Genomic DNA, 20,237 nt, shown 5'->3' on the forward strand with positions numbered 1-20,237 from the left:
AACACTATGTGATAAAAAGAAATGCGACATACGACGTAAACTATTTAACAGTTCGGTAGTACTTATTGGCGCGCTAAAAATTTAAACGCTGAGATTTTTTCAGAATGAAATCGTGAATATTTATGAGAAATAGTGCTTTAGAAATGTGGTGTCTGATTCTGCGATTGATTAATGTACAAAACTGTGAAATAATCCTGACACTGAAACACAAATAACATCCAGTAACATCCTAAAATCGGTGCAGACAGCTCGTGGTTATTGCTGTATTCCGAAGGAATATTACTACTTTTAAATAATTATGATACAAACCTGCTCATCAAGATTCTCCGTGTTGTGTTTCTTGAAAGACGAGCCTTCTCTGCTCCTTTGTAAGGGCGGAGTGGGCTGGACGTCTGGTTGTTGCTAGAAAGCAATTACATCTCATTCATTCATCAGATAAAATTAATTAAACAGTATTTTCTTTAAAGGTTAGTAACCTTTTAAGTTAAGGACAACTAAAATCTTCATTAACACCCTCCAAAGTTAAATAAGTACCTATCTTATGCTTGTGTTAGGACTTAGGAGGGGGTTAACCACAATAGTCGAAGGATATCGAATCTGCAGACCGATGACAACACCTATTATCGTCTCATTTATAGCCAAAAAATCGGTCAAGTGCGAGTCGGGTTCCGTACCAACTTGTAAATGACAGATAACTATAGATCGTTTCATCCACAAAGACGCGCCCCACCAATTTTAGTCGAGGGAAGCGCGGGGTGCGGGGAGTTTGATCCGAGCAATCCGAGCGTCATTATTGTACTATGCGTGTGCACTCATGGATATTTAGCGTGTACCGATAACACTCAAACATTAGCGGAAGAATGGTGGGGCGCGTCTTCGTCTTCTTCGATCTGTAAAGGTATACAAACCTGTGGAGTGTTGGACGTGATATCGGGAACCATGTCGGGCCTGGGTTTGCGTCCTTGGATGTGTATCGGCGACGACGTCTGGTGGTTGCCGTCCTGAACATGCTGTTATAACACCAAACCACACAATATTATAGTAACAAACACAATAATGAAAGTAGTAGGAATACCTCACTCTATTCTTTATGATAAATTATTTTGGGGTCCTGAATTTTAATGATCACAAAATAGTAATGCTGAAAACATCACATTCAAGGGAGATTTTGTTCAAACTCCACATTATTTTCACACATTCTAACTCTAACTCGAGTCACACACATACAATCACAGAACTAAGTTAGCGCCATCTAACGTCATGTTTTGAAACGAATATACATGTTTTATAGTTTGTGGCCAATATATGGCTTAGCCTAAGCGCAGACCACCGATTTTTAGTTGGCCGATAGTTTATTCTGGCTGTTAATCAGTATGGGCATGTATGGAAGTGCGCACACTACAATTTGATTTGGCCGATTCTTCATACAATTTAAAATCGGACGCAACTATCGGCCAACAAAAAGTCGGCAGTCTGCTAGTACTGTTATGATCGGGGTAAAAAAAGGGCTAAAAATAAAACATTACTTGTTGTTTCCTTCGAATGATTACGGGACAAAAAGGAACAATATAACTAAAACAGATATCTTACCACGTGTTCAGGCACCGTCCTCTCACTGTGGTGCGGCGAATGCATAGTCGTGCTGCTGTCAACTGTCACTTTACCAGTCTTTCCGGGAGAGGATGCCACTGTCATTGGCCGACGTCTCTCGCGGCCCTGTCACAAACATTTTTCAAGAATTAAATTAGCTAAAATGGCTGATCGGGCATCTTCGGCTGCCCTCGGCCCGCGGCGATCGGCCGTCAGTTCTCCTCACGCCACCAAAGACTAGCTTTCAAATAAACCTTTGTAATACAGTCCACTATGTACTCTAATTTCATCGTTTAGCGGTCGAGGCCCCTACATTTTGGTCCTTCGAGCCAGAACAAAATATTTTGAACAAGACAATAGTTCAAAAAAGTGATATTGCAATACGATATCTAGGCTATTAAAATAATATCTAAGCTATTAAATAAAACCATCCAAAAACTTTATGAATTCTTACCGGATTGACCAATTCCGCACTCAGACCCAAATACTGATGGAGAGCCGTGAATGTTACTCTCTGGAGTCGCACCATGATGATCTAGAAACCATGGAAACATCATAATTAATAAATAAATACTTGTAAAAAAATATTACAACTTCATAAGGGTCAATTGTTTATTTGACGTGCCTTCTTTCATCAATACACTTTTCACAGTACAAACCAAGGACCTGTTGACACATTAAGAACTTTATCTTTTCAGATAATAATGAGCACAGGCTAAATAACTCAAACTGATTATTCTGTTTCTGACCCCTATCAGGCCCGTTCATCTCCGCGAGTTTACATCGAAAACAAAACACGCACGATGGCCCACCTACAGGATACTATTCGACAAGGCCTCACATACGAGCGAACATTGACTCACGCACGCGTATTCTTGTGTATGATGGAAGAAAATAAAGAAAATGGTGTACTAAATACTGTGCAGTATTTAACTGCCTAAATAATAATAAAAACACAGAATGTACTTTTTTAAGTTGCCTCAAGACGCTGAGAGGTAAATAAGTAGTTAATATTATTCATGATAATTCATGCTAAATCATGTATTTCCTCCGCCATTTTCCGCAGTTTGGCACCTCACGTCACATCATTTTACCGAAGTCAGCCCTATAGCTTCGGCGCAGTGCCGATCACTGACGTTTGTCAACAAAATGGTGCTTGACTCTTGAGACAAGCTAAATTACACCATATTGTTAATGACATTGAGCATACATTTTTTTAAATACCTTCGCGAAGTAAAACTTCTGTACGTAGTACTTATTATTATTCTGTGCCCCTATGGGAATAGAACCCTGGTCCTGCGAATCAAATGGGTCCGAATCTCTAACGAATGGAACATAGGGACAAGAATAATGATACTCACTTGTATAACGCGTACAAATATGTCGGGGTACTCCTTGAAAACTTCTTGGAACGCTCTCATGGGCAGTTTGATCACTTGCGAGTCTTCTAACGCCTTTGCATTGACTGTTTTGTATGGTTGCGAATGACCCTGAAAAATAATATTGTAAGATATTTGTAATACTTGAAGTATTTCAGTTATCATTGCAGAGATAGATGTACTAATTAATTTGTTATGCTGTTGTGAACATGTTATTTTTTTTTATTCTTTTATGGCACCTGCCAGTGTAGGATGCGCGCCACGATATAATCTTATCGACGATTTTAGACGACAAATGTATGAGTTTATCGTTGAAAATCGATAAAATGCCGAGTTAAGATTATAATTATCGTGGCGCGCATCTTAGCCCTGCAGATGTTTAGTGATATGTCTAGGGTAGGTACATAGTTGCCCAGTCAATGCCCATTCACTTTCGCCTTGAAGAGGCCCGGATTATTGTGCTTATTTGACCACAATCGCACTTGATGTTAAGTAGGATGCAGTCTAGGATGGTACATATCTGCCCTGTAAGTGTCTATTCACTCTCGCCTTGAAGAGGCCCGGATTATTGTGCTGGTTACGGTATCTAAAACGCGATTTTTAATATGTTAGTATTTTACTAAATTACACACATACCGTTAACACATCAGTGAAACTAAGCAAGGAAGTGACGCTCTCCCCTGCACGTACGATCTTCAAAGACAAGCTGCTGCCATCTTGGTTCGTTATGTACACGTTGACGCGCCCGTTCTGCACTACGTATACATTCTCGTCCGTGTCGCCTGGAAATTAAATTTATTGATTTATTAGTTGATATCCCAACTAATCCCAACTAATATTATAAATGCGAAAGTAACTCTGTCTGTCTGTCTGTCTGTCTGTCTGTCTGTCTGTTACGCTTTCCCGCTTAAACCTCGCAACCGATTTTGATGAAATTTGGCATAGAGATAGTTTGAGTCCCGGGAAAGAACATAGGATAGTTTTTATCCCGGTTTTTGAAACAGGGACGCGCGCGATAAAGTTTTTCTGTGACAGACAAAATTCCACGCGGGCGAAGCCGCGGGCGGAAAGCTAGTTAGTTTATACACAGATGATAGAGGCCATTTTTCTACTACACCATAGAATACATGATAGCTAAAGCCCAGTCTGTGAGCACGTAGAATTTTGTCCAATGACCCCAAGCTCCCATCCTTATCGCTCGCGCGTAATTATATTGCTGTCGCGACTGTGCGACGGGCGCCCGCAGTGTGCGAGCTTATTAAAGACTTTAAACTTAGTCTATGGTGTAAACAAATTGACCTCACAACGTCTAATAACTTCCTGTGACCTGAAGAATAAACAAAAGCGCAACCTTTTCAACGACAGCGCCGAATCGTTGTTAAAGTTAATTGAATTGTTTTTACAAAATTGTTAACTTGTCCGTATTATAGTCTATCAAGTAAGGTCAGACAAACAAATTAATGCGGAATAAGGTAAATTGAAAGAATTTTATTTGACAAAATGTCGACAGTCTGACTCTAACTACACTAACTAAATCACTCACCAACTTTAAACAAAAAAGACCCGGCGGGCAGGTTCAATATCTCCGTGTGTTTGCAAAGCATGAGGAACACCGGCTTCTCGAAGTGGCCGAAAACTCTGATGCTGTGCAGCATATACAACGCGTCTGGGGGCACTCGGTCGTCGCTCGTTAAGTCCTCTTCTAGATATTCCGCTGGGGGCTCCAGAACCTGGAAAAGAACATCCAATTAATTGTTAGATAATAAGTACTATACTCGGCGCAAAGACTCGTAAAAAATGACATTAAATGTATGACGGTTGTACAGCGCCCCTAGCGGAGACTTTCAAGAACTAAAATTTTCATATATTTTTTTAACGCGCTCACTAGTGAGGACGTTTGATATAAACTCACACTCAGCCTTATCATTGTTGTTAATTAAATAAATAAATTGTTTCATTCGTTTGTTCGTTTTAACCCAATGTCGACCGGTCCTGCGATGGCTACCTCCAGGTGCTTCACGCGACGTTCCCAAGAACATCAGTCCACCGAGTAGAAGCCTGCAGTGCGCTAGGTACCTTACGTTGTCCGGTCCGTGGTCGCCACTCCCCATCATTATTATCAGAGGTGGAATTGTGTAAAGCAATCGTAATCATTTGACAGTTCATAACGTACGATTATTCTGTCAAACGCTTTGTTTAACTGACTTTATACACTCGACATTAAATAAATCGCACCTCCCGTGACAAGCATTTTCAAACGTATGCATCCCCACTTCCCACCAATATTGGCACCATTTAAGAGCCTAGTTCTAACCTTCATTTCATTAAAGGAAAGGTTTTTACCCCAAAAATGCGTCTTTAGAAGGATCCAGAGTCACTTCTTCAAAAAATAGGTAGTTACGCTTAAGCCAACTTTTATGGCTATAAAACTGTTAAGTTGGGATTAATCGCTATCCATCTGTTAAAGAGGACACGTGAGATCATTATTTGGTTTTATAACCATAAAAATTGGTCTAATTGATCCCAGAGGTGGGCCCAAAGTGAGGTATTTTTTCAAGTCACATTTATGGTATATGCTAATCATTTATTAAGAAATTAAATGTGTTTTTCTTTAAGGATATTTATTAGGCTTTCAAATAACACCAATATTGTTTGGGCACCATGATTGTGTCAGAAGAAAATCGTTTAAAGTTCGCGTCGCGGAAGGTGCGATTTATTTGATGTTGAATATAGTTCCACCTCCGGTCTACAGGAGTACGAGCACGAGTACGATTCTTTCATTTACTTAGGTACTATAAGGACATCGAGGATTTGGCCTAAACTCCCCACACTGGCCAGACTGGTTTGGAAGGCCTGATGTTCGCATCAAATCTATGGGAAAATTTATGGGAATAGTGGGACTGTGGGAGTGGTCATATTCCACTCTACTATACCCACCTGCTTATGCGGCTTAATATCATTGCTCATACATCAAAATAGCACATACGTACTAATTAGACAGGTTTATCATTTGCCCTTTATACCCGTTTAATGCATAAAACATCGTCTCAGGTATTTCAAATGTCAATTATCACCTGTTGATATCACAGTCATAATGGTTATAAATAGGATTGCGGGCTTGTATTATGTGCACGTACATATTTGTGTATGTAATAGTTCTATTGCCCATTTACTACGCCGGTTCAACGGCTGTTGGCAATATATTTGCTAGAGACCTTGTCGTGTCTTGTTTTTGTTTTGATATGCTAGTGTTTTAGTAGTGATTGAAGCTGGCTCCTTCCTGATTTAGTAGGCAGAGTTCAGTCTTTGTACAAACGACAACACAATATCAAGCTTAAGAGCGGCATCTTATGTGATTGTAATAGATACGACTTTGCGATAAATTGTGTAGTGTGAGTGCAGTCAACTGTACTAATGAAATGAAACTAAAGGCAAGCGGTCGCTGTCGTTTTAAGGCCTAGGTATTCAAACCTCAGCGATATTCGCTGCCGCTGTGGGTAGAGGTACATACCACGCGGTAGCGAATACCGCTTAGGTCTGAACAGTATTATTACCGCATACCCACTGGGTTTTTTCTGCCGCAGACGGTAGCGAATACCGCTTAGGTCTGAATAGGCCTTTATGGGGGAACCTATGTCCAGCAGTGTTCGCCTAGGTGATAATAATAATAATTTATTTCAAAAGATAAATAAAGAGTGAACAGAAGATAGAGACAAATCAGCTGTCAACTGTCTACTTTAATATACCAGACCCAAAATGCAAGCAAAACCGCGTTTAATGCTAGTAAATGAAGGTAAATAACAAACAACGCATGTATTACGTCCCCACAAAGCCGTAATTGAACAAACCGAGCAAGTCACACATTGCCGAATAAGGCGAGCAAAACCGTGCACGGCAAATAAGTACATAGCTATGTCAAGGTGACGTGCTTCTTCCGTCGTTTCAAGCAATTAACATATTCATATAATTTCTAATGAATGTGGTGTTTTTGCGGCATAATTAATTATGGATAATGCTGCGTAGTTGTTTACAAACAGAGTTGTTCATTAATAGTCAAATACCTGGTATAAATAGAGAGAATGTCTTACAAACAACACTTGAGTTTGAATCTACGATCAATCATAGATCTACAGAAATAGAACTTACCAAATTAAAGTGGTCCCGAACAGGTTCCGGTGAGCACCTACTTATATTTAAATCCTGCACTACGTAATGACGCTCAAAACTCAATTCAAACTTAAGTATAGATTCAAGTCAAGCATATCACAACACGATCTTAATTGATATTAAGTAGATAACTTTTAATTTTGCCGTGCGATTGCCAAGTCACTATTATCAGGCAGATAAAGATGTCACATATTAAATTGTCGGACTGACTGTACCACTGACGAAAATATTGTGCAAATGCGGGTGGGTGAAGAAAACTCATCGCGCCGGACTCCGGAGCAGACGACGCCGCATCTCTTCAGTCTGCCCGCGACCATGACTCGTGCAACCGAGCCGAAACGTCGGGAGGGTAAATATTTTATTTACCGTTAAAATAGATATTGTTGCAATAAATCCCGTGAAGTGATAATTTTATAGTAAAAAATGCAACATAATAGTTTAAAATATTATGTCACATATTGATATACGCCTAAAATTAAATTTTGGTACGACAAAGCTGAGTTGCTTCTGTAACTACTTATTACGCTTTACACATCATTTTACGATGTTTTTCCAGAGACTGAAATTGTAGATCGCAGTATCAATCGCAGGAAGCCTGGATGCGGGCAGCACAGGACTGGTAGTTGTGGAAATCCTTGTAGGAGGCCTTTATCCAGCAATGGTCATCTTTTCGCTGAAAGGAAACCCGCTTCCTGCCCTGCTTCGAGTTGGATGTGGACCTGACTTTGCGCAGCATTCTTCGACCGTAGAACAGCATCTTGACGCGCTTGAAGCGCTTGGCATAGCGTCTGTCAGACTGACCTTGAGTTGCTCAGGCGCCGATTCCTTCTTCAGCTGCAGCAGTTTCTTGGCGAAGCGCCGCCCTGCCCGGAGTTGGATATGGACTTGACTTTTCGCAGCATCCTCCATCCGCTGCAGATTCCTTCTTCAGCTGCAGCAGTTTCCTGGCGAAGCGCATGACGGCGCGCCGCTTCCTGCCCTGCCCCGAGTTGGATATGGACTTAACTTTGCTCAGCATTCTCCCTCCGTAGAACAAGGGGGCTACTCCAAAAAAGTGATCCGAAGTTTCAAATGCTGCCATCCCTCTCACGCATAGCGAGATGCCAGCATGAGCGACGGTGACAGATCGACCCGAAACTAGGGCATGTAATATCGGAAGGTTTTCAATTCCGATATTGATTTCCGATATTAGATCTCAATATCGGAATTCCGATATTAATATCGGAATTGAGTTTGTGTTATAAATTGAATACGTATTTGATTATTTTCGTAACATTTCTTAATTGTATACAGTAAAATAATGATTTTAATCAATATCTTTAATTTGGTACAAAACAGCACTTCTTAAAATTATAATATTGAAGTATTTAAAACCATTTTTGTATGTTATGGGTATCCAATTCCATTGCATTTGGTTACTGATAATAGGCATTGGCCTATTGGCAATGGACTAGCAAATAATTTAAGTGTTTTTGTAAAACAGGTATCAAACAAACTTTTACTTCATCAACCAATACTGGCGGAACGATTTGTAGAGTCATTCAAGTCAAATGTTACAAAAATTTTAGGTAGTGGTAAAAAAACTTGAATATCCTTGTAATTTGTTCCTTTTTGATTATCGAACCTCCCAACAGGTAGGCCTTCGGATGAACATGGACAAAACAAAGCTTATGACCATGTTGCGCCCTACCTATTTTCGGTTGGGAGCTCGATTCTTGAGATTGTTGACAAGTATGTCTACCTCGGACAAACAATTCAGCTATTAAATTTCATAGATGATCATAGATGCAATTTCGAAAAAGAGGTAAATCGTCGAATCCTACTCGGCTGGGCCGCGTTCGGGAAACTACACAACATCTTTTTGTCCAAAATACCTCAGTGCTTAAAGACGAAAGTCTTCAATCAGTGTGTGTAACCAGTGATGATATACGGTTCGGAAACGTAGGCTCTCAAAGTTGCACAGCGTGCTATGAAGAAGGCTGTGCTTGGTGTTTCTTTACGAGATCTAATCAGAAATGAGAAGCTCCGTTAACAAACTAAGGTCGCTGACATAGTCTGACGGACTAGCAAGCTGAGTGGCAATGGGCAGGGCACATAGTAGGTACGCAGAACTAACGGGCCATAGTCCAATTAATGTTTGGAAGGGAGATGAGATGTCGTTTTTCATTGCTAAGACCAAGTACGGCAAGTGTTAAATTTTTTTAGAACAAGTAAAATTAACCATAAATATTTGCAGTGGGACAAAAAGTGATGGTGAGAGACATGAGAAAATCATTGGTCTTTGCCAATCATGTACTTTGGGCTTTGTGGCAGGTTGTGGCGCGTTTAAACGCTTTGTTTAAAATCTCAATTAAAACCTTTATCTGATTCCGATATAACGATATTGGGTCGCTCAATATCGGAATTGTAATATCGGATCTCGTACTCCGAGATTCCGATATTACGAGATTCCGAGATTCCGATATTCATGCCCTACCCGAAACGCTGTTTACGTAGTTTCGGGTCGATCTGAAACTACGTAAACAGCGTTTCGGAGTAGCCTCCCAGCATCTTGTTGAGTTTGAACGCTTGGCATAGCATCTAATGGTAGATTAAACTTGAGTTGCTCAGGCGCCTTTACGCGTTGATTTTACACTACGTTGATTTTACGTTTGAAACACTTGGCACAGCGTCTGTCAGACTGACCTTGAGTTGCTCAGGCGCCGATTCCTTCTTCAGCTGCAGCAGTTTCCTGGCGAAGCGCATGACAGCGCGCCGCTTCCTGCCCTGCCCAGTTGGATATGGACTTGACTTTGCGCAGCATTCTCCGCCCGTAGAACAGAGGGGCTACTTCGAAAAAAGTGATCCGAAGTTTTAATTGCTGCCATCCCTCTCACGCATAGCGAGATGCCAGCATGAGCGACGGTGACAGATAGACCCGAAACTACGTAAGCAGCGTTTCGGAGTAGCCTCCCAGCATCTTGTTGAGTTTGAACGCTTGGCACAGCGTCTGTCAGACTGACCTTGAGTTGCTCAGGCGCCGATTCCTTCTTCAGCTGCAGTAGTTTCCTAGCGAAGCGCATGACGGCACGCCGCTTCCTGCCCTGTCCCGAGTTGGATATGGACTTGACTTTGCGTAGCATTCTTCGACCGTAGAACAGCATTTTGTCCCGTTTGCGGAAACGCTTGGCTGGCTCCCCTGCCGCGCCCGTTGCGCCCACGCCGCCTGATAGTTCTGATAAATGATAGACAAATAAATTGTAGCGACAATAGCCTGGTTTTCTTCAAGAGTCGTTATATCTATTTCGTCGACCCTGACATAAGTATCTACACTAATATTATAAAGCTGAAGAGTATGTTTGTTTGTTTGTTTACTTGAACGCGCTAATCTCCGGAACTGGTCCGATTTGAAAAATTCTTTCAGTGTTAGATAGCCCATTTATCGAGGAAGGCTATAGGCTATACAACATAACGGTACGATCAATAGAAGCAGAGCAACAATGAAAAATGTTGCGAAAGCGGGTTTCCACGGGTACGAAGTCGCGGGCACAGCTAGTTTTACAATATTTAGAAGAAAAGAATAGAAATTAAAAAACTTATTTTTTGTTTTGAAAGGTCCAGGCAACGAATTTTTGAAGAGATGTTTGAGTGAACCTACCCTTACACAGATTCTTAGACCTGTATAATATACACCCACCCCGTTACCCACACCACTTGGCCTCTACTTTTTTATTACTTCTAAAGGTTAGGCACTTGAGGAATGGACAAAATTTAAAGGCCATTGGACTCATTAAAACTAATTTCTATGTAAGACATTAATAAATTATTCAAGGATAGATTCTATATTTTGTACCTTTTTATGTCATACATCGTAGCGACCATTATGCGACTAGGCTAAAAAAAGGTTTTCTGCTAAGAACTATCAGTGAACTACCATTAACTGAAGCAATAAAAAGATCTTACCTTTTGACCGCCATCTTCTATAGTAGTAGAAAAACACGACTAGCACAGACACCAGTAGACACCCGCAGAAGGACCATAGCAACTGTGGACAAAGAAAGTTATTTTTCGAATATCAAATAACATTTTGGTGATAAGAAAAATAGAATAGCATCTGAAGCAATCGAATGATTGTGCTTCTATAAATAGATTTATTTCCAATTTGGAAAACATTACCATATGAAGAAACCTAAAAATGTACCGTATGAAAAAAAACTGATTATGTAAATGACTACAATAGAAGTCAAATTCTGATAATAATAAACTTGTTGTTTTGATGCACAATCTAAATCAAAGATAGCTCTTCGGTGTGTATAATATTTACTATTTAGCAAAAACAGAAATGATTAAGACCGCGAAGTACAAAGTTACAAGAAGCAAAGTTTACAAATTAATTTGCAATTTTGCTTATAGTTCATGGCCATGTGACAAAGTTTTCACGGACAATGCACCAAGATCACGCGTCATTCCCAATGCCACTGGTAATGCCAGACATTACAATGACTATACAGGGTGTGTATAATATTGTATACCTTCACGTCTTTGCTGTTAGTTCATGGTCAAACGGAGAAAAGTTTCCACGGGCATTGCAACAAGGTACGGACGCGTTATTTAAAATGTTACTGTACTTGCTGTGCTGGTATTACAGTAGTATTCGAAAAATTTGGTATAACAATACAGTGTGTCTATAAAATATTGTTATGGTTAGGTACGGGGCAAAGTTTTCACGGGCAATGCTGCAAGATCACGCGACATCCAGAATGCCAACTGATGATGCAGAAAAATTAGAAAGACTTGGCATAACAATAACTATACAGGGTGATCTATTGTTGTCAAATATCGCATTTCCGTCGATAGTAGCTACGGCCATTGTAGCAAGAGGACACGTCAATTCACGTCATTCTGAATGCAAATGGAAGAGCTTGGCATCACAATAACTATACAGGGTGTGAGTTTATAAAATATTGTCAAAATTCACGATTTCCTGTTAGTTCATGGCCTCGGGTCGCTAGAAGCTTAACATGTTTTTGACTCTTTGTATAAAATCATTTTAAATCATGATCCCAAAATCGTGTCCACCAGAGCGTGAGTCATCAAATCGTACGTGACACCGACTAATCCACCAATTGATCCACGAGTCATCGACCCCATATCAAGTATCTTTTGTGATAAAATTACGAGTGATCTACCGAAAACTCTTTGTGGTCAGCCAGTTGGTCACAGCGTGGGTAGATAGTAGATAGTTACTAGTGTTGCCGAAATATCGATGACCCCCCCTGTAGGCCTATGATGCACGCCGCGATAAGTGGTTATCACGCCATTTTATCGATTATGCCGATTTATTTTGACGTCGATAAAGTATATCACGGTGCACATCCTAGCCTGGCAGGCAGACAAAGTTGCATAACATGATAAGCTCAATTTCGCAAACGTTTTACGGAGAGATAGCGATCACGATACTTTATGAAGAGCGGGAGCAGAATAAAAACTGTCACAAGTTACTTTGTACAAGGAGACTTTGGTATCATGTATCTTTAAATTCGATGATACCTACAATGTTTTTTCTATGGAAAAAACATCTCCCGACGTCAAAAAAAGGTAGTAATTGAGCTCAATAATTATCCAGTTGTTAATCGTGTTAGCACGAAAAGATTGATTCGTGCAATAGTTTAAGTTGGTATCGAAGAAATATCGATATCGATGACAGGTCACACAAATAGCAACACTAAATCATATGCGTGATAGGCAACATTACTTTGATAAGCAACTGTGCATGCACAATAGCTATCTTGTTGTAAAATAGAAAATAACATAATTGGAGTGTAGTCACGAAAGTTTTTAGTTGCTACTTGCTAAGCTGAAACGTTCCTGTATTGATAGCATGCATGGTTCCCATGTCCAGTATGGTTCCCCAGTATGGTCTGGTGCCCTGAAAAAGAACCCTAGATACGCCAATGATGGTTCCATTGAAAGCCTTCGTATTCAAATGGTTAATAAATTGGAATCCTTAATATTAATTCTTGTTTGTTAAGATTCCTAGATGGAAGTTGGAACATACAAATCGAAAAGTGTATTAATTGTGTTCTTTCTATTCAGTTCGTCACGTTCAGATTTAAATGTTTGAATGTTAATTCATTGTTAGAAAAAGAAATAAATATTAAATCTGACGCCTATTATGAGGGCGAAGACACGAAGACTTATCCCCTTAGTTAGAAAACTTGAATATGAACTTCAAAGCTTAAGCTTAGAAAATGAGCATGCTCAAGCTAAAAATCTCAACTCAGAAACTGGGGGATAAAGTCTGACAAAAGTTTTAAAATTATGATTATATTATAATCTTCAATTACTCACACGATGATTAAGATGGGACAAAGAAAGTGTTATCTTAAAATTATTGCAATCAGACCACGTGCAAAGGTCAACATTTGACACTGCCATAATTAATTTTATTGATTACATCAAAATATAATGATCTGACAATTAAATTGAAATATTGTCTGTGCAATGATCTAGAATAGATCGATGCGGGATATATTGTCTTGTAGATGTTCTAGATACGCCACATCAACTACAATTTATAACATTGTTAAAAACTAACTGTAATAATCTGTAAATATTAGCTCTAATTGTTCTTAGCTAAGTACAATCAACAGCCCATCAGACTATACATTTCTGTTGAAAAAGAACACCTATTACTATGATATTAAGTGCCAGTGTTTAGCATCGTGTGAAAAAAATTAAAATTACACTAATTGGATTAAGCTTCTAATTAATTTACTTTGAAAGATCATCAAAATAGATTAATAAAATAATGTCTTAACACTTTCCACGACAGTGAACTGCTATAGCAGTAATAACAATTAAACTTCTAGTGTCTGGGTTACTGTCCGGGAAAGTGTTAATTCAAGACCACACAGACAAAAAAAATGTGTCTGATCAGGCAGTCTTGTCGGTGGAAAGCGATATCTTCCAGTCGTTCCACAGAAAGTTATAAAAATACAATGAATAGAGAAGACTGTAACCTTGTGGAAGACACAAAAACTGTTAATTTAAATGTTAATTAGTTTTTAATGTAACGTCCAGCTGTTTAATTGTATTATAGGAGTATCTGAAGTGGCTTGGAAAACTGAAGGCATATTTCAAAATTACTTGCAGCTTTCTCTAAGCTAAAATAACTTCATCCATTTTCTCCAAAAAAAGGAAACAAAATTCGCTATCAACAATCATAATAACAATTAAAATTAATTTGAAAATTAAGGATGTAATTAACTATCTTTAATCATTAACAGCAACAAGTCATTAGGAAATTAATTTTCGCACCCCTAATTTTATACTTTCAGAACAAAAACAACTCATTAGTGATGTATGTACCTATACCCATTAAGTGCAATTTGACCTACCACATTCAACCACTGTATCATAATATCAAAGAATACAATGTTATTTTTTTCCAACTTGCACCAAAAGTTCAAAACAATAAGACACGATTTCCACTAACACATCGATCACGCGATGCGGAAAAACGACCGTACGCGATCGAACTTAACCAAAGACTAAACTAACGCAGATGTCCTTGTGCGCCTTTTCATTTTTGTTGTCGCAAGCAGCAAGGAAATTACGCAAAATCTATCGCGAATGTTTACAAGCTAGGTCAATGACGTATCTAATAAAACGTTGGTCATGTCTAGATAAGCAATTTGCTGATTGAGTGCCCTGCGAGAGTAAGCAATCTTTGTTGCTACCTAATACAGAGAATACGGCAAACAAATATCTGTCGTCAACATCTACGTAACAGTTTTTACCTAAATTAGTTTCTGTTTGTTTAATAAGACCTATCTCGAAAACCAAAAACTGCATCATTCAGTGAAAGTGGTTGTTATTTGCACTATTTTATGCTGTTCTGTTTTTTTTTACAAAATAATAGAGTGATAACAGAATCAGACCAGATTTTAGACCTCTTCGGACATGGCGAAATTCCTATAAATTCTAAAGAAGAAAGAATTGAATCATTTTGTTGTTACTCGTTCGTTCGTTTCAGCCGAAAGAAAGACGTCCACTGCTGGACAAAGGCCTCCCCCAAGGATTTCCACAAAGACCGGTCCTGCGCCGCTCGCATCCAGGCACCTCCCGCGACCCTCACCAGATCGTCGGTCTACCTAGTTAGCAGTGGCGGCGTAAGGCGTGGGCGACGTGGGCCACCGCCTACGGCCTCGCGGAACAAGGGGCCTCGCGCATCAAAAATTTTGAAACATTGACTATTAAATATAAATTATTGATAGCTAAACAATGTAGTTAAAAAAATTTTTTTTTCCAAACAAATTCAGCCATAATCAGACACAAAATTAAGCAACAACACGGTTTTAAGTGACAAACATTATTCTTTGGCGCAAAATTCCTTTAAAAATAATCACTGAATCAAGAAATCAGGAACTGTCAATGAATAGCCACCAGTAACCAGTCGCCACAGAACAAGGCCTCGCGAAATCTGTCTTGCCCACATCAAATTTAGGTCTTGCCCCGCCACTGCTAGTTAGTGGTTGTTGTTATTACTAAACAAAAATACTCTTTTTTATACCCATACAACTAATTAGTTTTTAATTCACCCAGCAATAAATAGGCCTTGCATTGAGATAACGTAACATCGGCATGTGATAAGGAAGCATACATTGATCACTTTCCAAGACCGAATGCTTGTGGAAGGTCATTATTTTTAGAGGACTACTTAGATATTATTGTCTAAAGTTGACGTTTGGTTTCGTGCTTCAGAGAGCACTAACGGTCAGATTAAACCATGTCAGACTTGCATAAATATACCAAGGGTTGTCTCATCTCCCCCCTGAAAGGTTCCGACCACCAGCTCGCACTAAGCGTTTCGACGACTCGTTTATAATGCGAACAGCTAGGGACTGGAATTCGCTGCCTGCTGCTGTATTTCCTGAACACTATAATCCGGGCGTTTTCAAGGCGAGAGTGAATAGGCACTTACAGGGCAGATATGTACCATCTTAGACTGCATCTCACTTAACACCAGGTGCGATTGCGGTCAAATACCTGCCTTGTCTAGCATAAAAAAAAAGTATCTACTATCTAGGCTTCTTTTTCATACAATGTCACTGGTGCGATTAGTATCTAGCTCATGGTTAGTACTATCAATAGTCCAGTCATTATAGTAAGTTCACCTCGGAATTCGAGATACCCAGCTGTAAGTCTGTAAATACGTGTATATTGACACCCTAAAAGTTGTCTCAAAACCTACATATGGTAGGGTGTAAGCAACTATTAAATTTCAAGGTCAACGGTCACAAAAATCGGTTTTTTGCGCTTTTTTTAGAAATATCTCATTTCCTGTGGGTCTTTTGCTATTTGTATTTATTATCAATATTGTAGAATACTAAATTCTCTACAAATTTTGTTTAAAAACTTTTTTTATACGGTGAACCGTTTTCGAGATAGAGGGCGGAGAGCGCGCGGTCACTGCATCACTTCAGGTCTACTTAAGCGGTTTAGATTTTTCATACAAAAGGATTTTCCCGCTAATTCCTGTGGGAATTTCGGGAATTCCTTGTTGTAACTAAGCTTTGAGTTTACTAAGGTACCTACATGCCAAATTTCAAGCGTCTAACTTCCGTTAAGCGTTTAGATTTTTCATACAAAAGGATTTTCCCGCTAATTNGATTAATGTGTAAAGCACAGAATGTGCCAGAATCATCGTGTACGTATGATTGATATAATAAATTAACATTACGACAGAAATATATCATTACTGTTCTTGTGTTAAGCAGAATAAAAAATGACTTAATCCGCTTGTAACGTAACTATAACTCATTCATGTAGTGTAGTGACTGAACATTATTCTTTGCAGACAAAGGGAACTTAAGACACACAAGATCAAATAAAGTTTAATGTCACAAATCCATTGTTTCTTTTTTACAATGTGCAGTGAACATTTCAATCAAAGAAAGTTACCACAATCGTTTTTATAAAATATTTAATTAAAAAAAATATTAACAAAAATAATGCAAAAATACATGAATAAGTTACTGACACCGAAATATGCTTTTGTGTGAAATACTGAGTCATAATCATAAAGTCAGAGTTCAACGACTCATACTGATAGGTCAATGTCCCATAACAAATGTACTGAAATAATTATATTTTGTTTGAAATTGGTATATACTAGTTGTCGAATAAGTTTACTTAAAACATAAAAGATATTTATTTCAATTATTTCCCTAACTGAAAAAGTCTATTGCTGTACAAAGGCCAATTAATGATTGTTTTGAAACAATTAACATTCAGTGATAAGAACGCTCTATTCATTCTAATTAATGTACCATAATGAGTGCATTATCCATTAGCCTTGGTAGCTAATCCTTATCTATTAAAATTATTTAAATAGGGTGGGTGTACCAGTAACAAACCGAATAAGCGACATTTTAAAAGTAATTTTGATCAGGGTTCGAGGATATATATCAAGGGATATATATCAAGATATATATCGGATATATATCCGATATATCAAGCCGGTTTTGATGATATATATCAACTTTTAAAATTTGTTACTGTATTTGTACTTTTTGACATAAGATTTTTATTTTTTTAGTTGATTTTGCCGTATTTCAAGGATATTTTATGTTTTTGCTTTATTTGTCTGATTTCAAGTTTTAAAAACATTAAAAACATGTTTATGTAACACATATGCAATATTATTCATGAATAATACAATAAAATAATACTATGGCTTTCATACAAAATTGATATATATCAAAGTTGATATATATCGGATATATATCATAAATATCCGATATTTTGATATTTATAATAAATATCGGATATTTTCGAACCCTGATTTTGATATTGTGACTCAATTATTACAACAATAATTGCAAAAAAAAGAATTAACTACTCCTTGTCTGTCATAGAATCAAGTAGCTTATTCCAATTTTCTTAATAGCTGTAAGGTTTATTTTTATTTAACAATCAATGTGCAAAGTCGCAATTTGCCTAAGGTTGACCAGATACCAAGTCGTGCTTGTCGCTTTTATTTATGACTAATTATTGGTAGAAGTACGGCAGTGCTACCAAACGTAACAAAAGTGGCGGGAAATTCGACAGATTGTTAACATTTTGATGTGAAATTAGAAATGGTGTACTACTGGTTCCTGGTGTGGGACTGGTGCACCCACCCTACTTCTCATATAAAAATTCGCAATAGTGATATCAATTGCTAAATTCAATCAATGTTACAATAACTATTAACTCAGTAGAAGTAGTTGTTGCAGGCCGCCACCAATCGGCCATTGTGGAAATCATTGGGGGAGGCCTATGTTCAGCAGTGGACATCCTATGGCTGAAATGATGATGATGAAGCAGTAGTTATCACAGAAGATAACTCTTTGCTGTTTTAAAAATGAAAACCGTCAAAATAATCTTATTTGCAGAAATAATTCCAATAAGATACAATAAGAATAGACTTCTTTTTTTAAATATCAAAACCACTATCCATTTGATGATATAGATCTTATGGCAAATGAACTTTATTCTTTCTATTTCTCTAAATCATGATGTTAAGGTAAAGGCATTGTACGATTTTTAAGAATAAATAACAACAATTGTGTTTTTAAAGTCAAATTCGACTTTTTGATATTAGGTAACGTTGTTTCAGTAATTAAAGTCGTAAAACAATATCTACATTACGGAATCGGGAATTCAATTCAAGGGTATTGATTTCTATTATTGTATCAATGTAACTTTCGGCTAAATAAAGCTGAAATAATGTGTTTTCTAAAGGTGGTACATTATGTTTTACATTAAACTTCGAAAAACGTAGTTTAAATACACGAAAATGTAACAAACATGATGTGAAAAATCAATACGCACCTGGTTTTCTTGAAAACTGTTGGACCACTCCGATGTCCAAGTCTTGACCGCAAACATGTCGGATTTATCATTTATATTATTCAATAAACCTACGACGTCCATTTTTGGCGTTAATTAATACATAGCAATACAATTTTGCTTAAAATTTCGCGTTTTCCGAACCAACAATGGGTCAGCTGTTTGGCAGTTTTGATTGATCTTGAATTGATCTGGGAGAATTTTTTTTAGAACAATACAACTGTCAAAAATCAATGCAGATAAAAAATACTTCCACCTCAAAAATGCATTGAAAGCGGCATCTATTATTTAATTTGAGAATCACAGATAAGGATAGATGCAGCATTGTGTCAAAATTTGTATGAAGCCGAGCACAGAATATGGATTAGAGTAGATACAGCAAGTTGCTAGTCAAAGCGTGCCATTCCAGTATGTCCAAATGGACATACATGGTCGAGTGATGTTCATGTAATCCGATTACAACAATCGGATACGATGATTTTACGAGGACAGTAGTACGAACACGGTAGAGAGAAGAAATTATTTACGGATTGAGAATTATAATTAACAGCAACGAATAACAAATATGTAATTAATTAGAATAAAGTAGCAGAAGAAGAATTATAAATCAAGTTAGATCAGTGATCGCGGAAGACAGAGTGCACTGTATAACATCGAAATATACAAATCAAGAAGTTAGGTCAGTGATCGCGGTATACACTATTACTACTATGTATACGACGCCCGAGATTTTGTTTATGAAAGAACATTAGGCACAACAAAAATATTATTTGCAAATTAATAATGTAGAATTGTAGAATAACGTCTACCGCTACATAATTATTTTAATACACAGTCAGACTAGCTATAAATTTAACAAAATATCAGTTTTATCGGAATTAATTAATTTTTGAATCGAGTCACACGATATCATTCGATGACTTTGCGAATGCAGTACGATGATACGATTACTTTTACGTTGCGGCCATGAAGCTACAGATAAAAATGGAGGCCACACTCTGAATACCTACTTGAAGCACAAACTATGTATCACTATCTCGCTCTCTGTGGGCAGACTCTCTCTTTCTAAATAAACAAAAAATATAAATTTGCTCAAATTCAATGAAACTCAATGTAAAATCTTTATTTCTTGACATAGGTATCATTAAAAATGATAAGTGCAAATACTGGTAAAACGTTAAGAAGAAATTAATGTTTACAATGATCCAATGTCGAAAATCACGA

The 20,237-nt window shown here is 37.9% G+C and overlaps 1 protein-coding gene across 1 annotated transcript in view; it reads right to left on the reverse strand.

The window, feature by feature from the left end:
* The window catches only part of sws (patatin like phospholipase domain containing sws), a 52,135-nt gene extending 32,887 nt beyond the window's left edge, over nt 1-19,248 (reverse strand). The window contains exons 1-10 of the mRNA XM_028302431.1: nt 18,996-19,248; nt 11,079-11,160; nt 10,139-10,350; nt 4,513-4,699; nt 3,606-3,751; nt 2,952-3,080; nt 2,045-2,125; nt 1,591-1,716; nt 909-1,010; nt 310-402 (exon numbers count right to left, since the gene is read on the reverse strand). Coding sequence (XP_028158232.1) covers nt 310-402; nt 909-1,010; nt 1,591-1,716; nt 2,045-2,125; nt 2,952-3,080; nt 3,606-3,751; nt 4,513-4,699; nt 10,139-10,350; nt 11,079-11,160; nt 18,996-19,097 — 1,260 coding nt within the window. The 5' untranslated portion in view covers nt 19,098-19,248. The remainder of the gene's footprint in view (nt 1-309; nt 403-908; nt 1,011-1,590; nt 1,717-2,044; nt 2,126-2,951; nt 3,081-3,605; nt 3,752-4,512; nt 4,700-10,138; nt 10,351-11,078; nt 11,161-18,995) is intronic.
* Between the last annotated feature and the right edge of the window lie 989 nt (nt 19,249-20,237).

Source organism: Ostrinia furnacalis, unplaced genomic scaffold (assembly GCF_004193835.3).
Source record: "Ostrinia furnacalis isolate ACB-3 unplaced genomic scaffold, ASM419383v2 OfSCF1126, whole genome shotgun sequence".
In the NCBI taxonomy this organism is placed as follows: domain Eukaryota; kingdom Metazoa; phylum Arthropoda; class Insecta; order Lepidoptera; family Crambidae; genus Ostrinia; species Ostrinia furnacalis.